This window comes from Quercus suber, unplaced genomic scaffold (assembly GCF_002906115.3).
Source record: "Quercus suber isolate HL8 unplaced genomic scaffold, Cork oak 2.0 scaffold_324, whole genome shotgun sequence".
NCBI lineage: Eukaryota > Viridiplantae > Streptophyta > Magnoliopsida > Fagales > Fagaceae > Quercus > Quercus suber.
The window spans coordinates 387,819-392,987 of record NW_027069777.1 but is presented as its reverse complement, the minus strand read 5'-3'; the positions used below and the strand labels follow the sequence as shown (position 1 = coordinate 392,987).

Sequence of the window (5,169 nt, the reverse complement as noted above, 5' to 3'; positions counted from 1 at the left end):
TTGCAGTGAATAGGCATTTGAAGAGGATACGTGCCAACAACTTAGGTTGTTTTTTGTAGAGAAAGCAATTCATGTCTTCAATTTGAATTTGATGTTTAATAAATTATTTCGTAAGTGTGTCTTAATCAATTTTATAAAGGAATAATTTGAGTATTTCATTGACTTTTAGGCTCCATAGCTTATTCCAATAAATAGAGTTGAGAGGACGAAAGTTGATGAATTTCGAACTTTGGTCAACTCATTAAGCTGAGAAATTCCCACTTTGTTGGAAAACATATGATGCTGTACTCTACAAAGGATGAGGGTATATGAATTTGCTAAATGAAGTTCACATATTAGGGATGGAATATGAACTATGTAGTAATTCATGATTTCATTAATTACTTTATAGGGAGATAAGTTCAACGTCTTGTTGAACAATTGGCAAATGGTTGGCAATTTACTTTGAGGAACAAGATGGACGGTAAATAAGTGTCACAAGTTGTAGTTTGTTCAGAGTTGTCGTTAAGTGAAATCAATTCAACTTTTAGGTCAAAATGTCGTTTCATTTGAAGTACTTGTAGGTTAATTAGACTCGGTAAATGACGTATTTGGTCCTTAACCTTTTAAATTGTGTTAATTCGGTCTCTAATATTTTAGTGTATGTCAATTTCGTATCTGTTTTTATGTTTTAGATGAAAATTGTTAATGTGACAACGCCCAAAATAAGAAAATTAGTTTTTGTTGATGTGATAATAAACTAATTTTTTTATTTTGACTATTTGTCACATTAGCAATTTTTATCTAAGAAATAACGACAAATGCTAAATTAACACAATACTAAATTTAAGTACTAAATTAACACAATTGAAATATTAATAACTAAAATAAAATATAATGTAAAGGATAAAAGTGTAGTTTACCCTAATATATAACATTCAGAGATAATAAGATGTTGAAGAGCTTTGGATAATCTCAAAAAAATTTTTTTTTCTAAATTCTTAAAAAAGTGACTCGATTAAAAGTGATGTAATTGGCTAGACATGATTGGACAGGACCACCTAATTCCGGTAGATCAATGATCAATCTACCTTAGGAGCTGTGTAATGCGATTGTGCGAAGAATATGCTTGATTCGTTATCCATCAAAAAAAAAATCTACCCCTTTGCTTCCAACAGACTCATCTTAAACGCCGTCGTTTCTTCCCAATTGTATTACAGCCATAGATTACCGTGCCAAAAATGGACCCCATCGTAAGATACAAATAAAAAATTAATTAAAAAAAAAAAAAAAAAAAAGCAAATCCACATGGTTGTCACTAATTTTGGTCTGATCGCGACAAGATAACGAACCTCATGGACGAGAAAGCTATTCTCAGACCTCAATTCCTCGTTGACGCGCACAAATTCAAACACACAAGAAATTGAATTCCTAAGAAAAAAAAAATCCAATTCCATAAAGAAATCGAATTCCAGAGCTTCCTCCGAAGCAAACATGGCGCAATTCTGGCGCGAAATCAATCGAGTCGGTGAATTAGGGTTTGTGTAAACTATCCGATGAGCAATTTTCGGTGAACACGAAGTGGCAATTTTTCTTCATTAAAATTACACAGCATAGTATCACATCCAAACAAGTAAGTTTCCTTTTATAGATTTCAATATGTTTCCGAAATTGGAAATTTATCTTATTCTCTTCAATAAAAATCTTAGTATTTTTTGTTTGAACTAGGAAATGGCAACACCGGTTGAGCCTCCGAATGGGGTTAGATCTCAAGGAAAACACTACTATTCGATGTGGCAAACGTTGTTTGAGATTGATACGAAGTACGTGCCCATAAAGCCGATTGGTCGTGGGGCTTACGGGATTGTGTGTTCTTCGGTGAACAGAGAGACCAATGAGAAAGTAGCGATCAAGAAAATACACAATGTGTTTGAGAATCGCGTGGATGCACTGAGAACTCTGCGCGAGCTGAAGCTTCTTCGGCATCTTCGACACGAGAATGTCATTGCTTTGAAAGATGTCATGATGCCAGTGCATAGGAGAAGCTTCAAGGATGTGTATTTGGTGTCTGAGCTCATGGACACGGATCTGCATCAGATTATCAAGTCATCACAGTCACTCAGCAATGATCACTGCCAATATTTCCTCTTTCAGGTGTGCATTTTTGTGGTCTTGTTTTTGAGAATGTTAAGAGTTGTTGTTGGGATTGAGAGAAAAAGAGAGAAATAGTGAGCATGACACTGCAGAAGTTATATTTTCACTATATGAAATTGTTGTGTTACAATGAGCTTATTGAAGTAGAGCTATAGTTTTGGTAGTAGAAAGTTCTTTAGCGTTTTGGGTGTTTTAAAATTTACACTTGATAGTGCGTTAAAGTTTTGGATTTGTAAAGCATGAACAGTGAGCTATAGGAGAAAGCTCCAAATTTCAGCTTTAGCTTTGAATATGCTCATTTTTAAGCACTTCTCTGGTAGTGTGTAGAGAAACTAACCCCAGGCTAACTATAGACTAACCGTAGGATGTAGTAAAAGTTATGATGTGCTGCAGCAGTACAAGTTGTTTAGGTATAATTAAATCTAGACTGATACCTCTAAGATAGTTGTTTTGCAATTTTATCTAAAGAGGTTGGTTTTGTGACTTGAAACCATGTTGCTTTTCTAGTGTTCTTAATTCAATGATAAATGGTGTTTTTTTTATTATTGCAATTGGCTCCTGAGTTTGGTAACTTCATTCATGCTTTATTGTTATAGTGATAACCGCTGCCTCAATATGAGGTTGTTAAGGTCATTTGTGATCTCAGCCAAAACCATGTGATAGTGATAATGCAAAGCTGAGTATTAAATTACATTTATGCATGTCTCTAGCATACAATTTTTCTTGCTTATTTTACTTTTGTGGGAATATAATGAGGGTTGGGAATTGCGATCAGCACGCTAGTACTTGGTACTTGATACAGCTTGCATATCCTCTTTGGTGGTTTTATAGTATCGAAAACATATTTTCATGTTTATCATAGATAAGTGTCAAGAAAATATGTGAATGATTTTGAAATTCTAATGAATTTCTGGATAATGTTAAGGTCCATACTGACTTATTGAAAAAGAATAGTTTCATACTGGATATAACGCCCATGCTACATAATGGCTGTAGGCCTCTAAAGGAAGACATTTAAAAAGATTAACAAAAATGTTGGATAGATTTCTAGAGATAAGTAGTTTAATTATTCGATTAAACATTGTTTGAGGGTTTGAGGGAAATTAGCAATACCTACTCTGTGAACAACATCAAGTTCTGAGCTACTGTCAATATCTGTTTTATACCACCTGTAGTTAAATTTAGAGTCTTTTGAGTCTGTTTAGCAGTTACCTTATTTTTTATACTGATCACCTCCACTCATTCTAAAACTGTCACTACTTTGACAATTGGTCACTATACCGTTGATATTATGTACTGTTGTTTCTGCTGCTGTTAGCATATAATGTGACCATAGAATGCCAACTTACTATAATAACTTGCTCTGTTCCTTATTATCAATCTTGCTGAAATAGGCTCAGCAGTTGTTCATTGTCTGGGTATTAATATTTGAAATATGCTGGCACATTCTGTATTAGAAAAATCTTTAAAGTTGTAGTATTTGTTGAAGCTGCTTAATCCTTTATGGCTTGTATTAATCTAATCTTCCCGGTCCAGTTGCTTCGTGGATTGAAATATCTCCACTCTGCAAACATCCTTCACCGTGACTTGAAGCCTGGGAATCTTCTCATCAATGCAAACTGTGACCTAAAAATATGTGATTTTGGGCTAGCACGTACTAGCAATGTGAAGGGCCAGTTCATGACCGAGTATGTTGTAACTCGCTGGTACCGGGCCCCAGAGCTGCTCCTTTGCTGTGACAACTATGGGACATCCATTGATGTGTGGTCTGTCGGCTGCATTTTTGCTGAGCTTCTTGGCCGAAAATCAATCTTTCCTGGCACAGAATGTCTCAATCAACTTAGACTGATCATCAACATCCTTGGCAGCCAGAGAGATGAGGATCTTGAATTTATAGACAATCCAAAAGCAAAGAGATACATTAAGTCACTTCCGTACTCTCCTGGGACCGCCTTTTCCCGTCTTTATCCCAATGCCCATCACCTGGCTATTGATCTTCTGCAAAAAATGCTTGTATTTGATCCATCAAAGAGGATAAGTGTTACAGAAGCTCTGCAACACCCTTACATGTCCCCACTGTATGATCCCAGGTCCAATCCTCCTGCCCAGGTCCCCATTGATCTTGACATGGATGAGGATTTAGGGGAAAATATGATAAGGGAGATGATGTGGAAGGAAATACTCCATTACCATCCTGAAGCAGATACATCTAATGCAGAGGTCAGTTCCTAGTCTTTTCTTGCTTGGTGTTGCTTGGAGGCCTGGGAAAGTTGTCTTGCTTTGGATGATGAAGCCTTTTTTGTTTTGGTACGAGTCAATTTTATTTATGTTTTGTTTTAGTTTTACTCAAATAATAATCTTGGGAATCATGTGTAATGCTATGCTGTTAAGGCATTATATGACTAAATTTTGTTCTTGAGCTTGTCAATGAGCTTAAAGCTCTGTTGTCTGTATAATAGGTGGCCTCTCTTTGTTGTATATAGGTGTGTTCTTGTAACATTATGGTCACAAAGCTGGTCTGCATAAACTTTTACCCTGTGTAATGTCAAAAACATTTCTATGCTATATGATTTGTACAAGTTCATGTAATCTAGTAATAGTTTATGTTGGGTAGGTGTGTTTTTATTCATAAAAAAAAAAAAAAAGAAAAAAAAAAAAAGAAGAAGAAGGGATGTGCGCTAAAAATCTGTTATGTTCTGCGCTTGTTACACTTCCCTTTCCCCTTCTCTTATTTACAGCCATTTAGAGCTGCCATTCCTTTGCTTGGAAGATGTTTTTGATGGAGGGAATGGAATCCATATTCAATTATAACATCCTCTCCAAAGTGTGTTGATGATCGGTGTTATATAAAAGAGTGGCTGATAAAGAATTAAACCTGCACACTTGTACTTAAATAAGTTTAGAATTTAATTAAGATTCGCACAGATCTCTTCTTAGGAAAAAAAAGAGGTATAAAATGCTTTGTGGCCTCGGTGGTCCCTTCTCCTCCCTTTGTAAGTTTGTGTTATTCCAAGGAAGAAAGCCAGCATTTGAGCG

General features: G+C 35.6%; 1 protein-coding gene across 2 annotated transcripts; it reads left to right on the top strand.

Moving 5' to 3' along the window:
* Positions 1-1,294: 1,294 nt before the first annotated feature.
* On the top strand, positions 1,295-4,722 carry LOC112012310 (mitogen-activated protein kinase homolog NTF3). Of its 2 annotated transcripts, none has more exons than XM_024044703.2 (3): positions 1,295-1,612; positions 1,708-2,133; positions 3,670-4,722. In XM_024044703.2, the coding sequence occupies exons 2-3, from the start codon at positions 1,711-1,713 to the stop codon at positions 4,363-4,365; spliced, it is 1,119 nt and encodes a 372-aa protein (XP_023900471.1). In that variant the 5' UTR covers positions 1,295-1,612; positions 1,708-1,710; the 3' UTR covers positions 4,366-4,722. The 2 variants fall into 2 exon arrangements, with proteins under 2 accessions (XP_023900471.1, XP_023900472.1); XM_024044704.2 differs by having other exon boundaries at positions 1,689-2,133.
* Positions 4,723-5,169: the final 447 nt, after the last annotated feature.

Coding starts and splice junctions, on each gene's coding strand:
- LOC112012310 (XM_024044703.2), top strand. CDS start 1,711: ATGGCAACACCGGTTGAGCCTCCGAATGGGGTTAGATCTCAAGGAAAA. Junction 2,134..3,669: donor GCCAATATTTCCTCTTTCAG/GTGTGCATTTTT, acceptor TTCCCGGTCCAG/TTGCTTCGTGGATTGAAATA.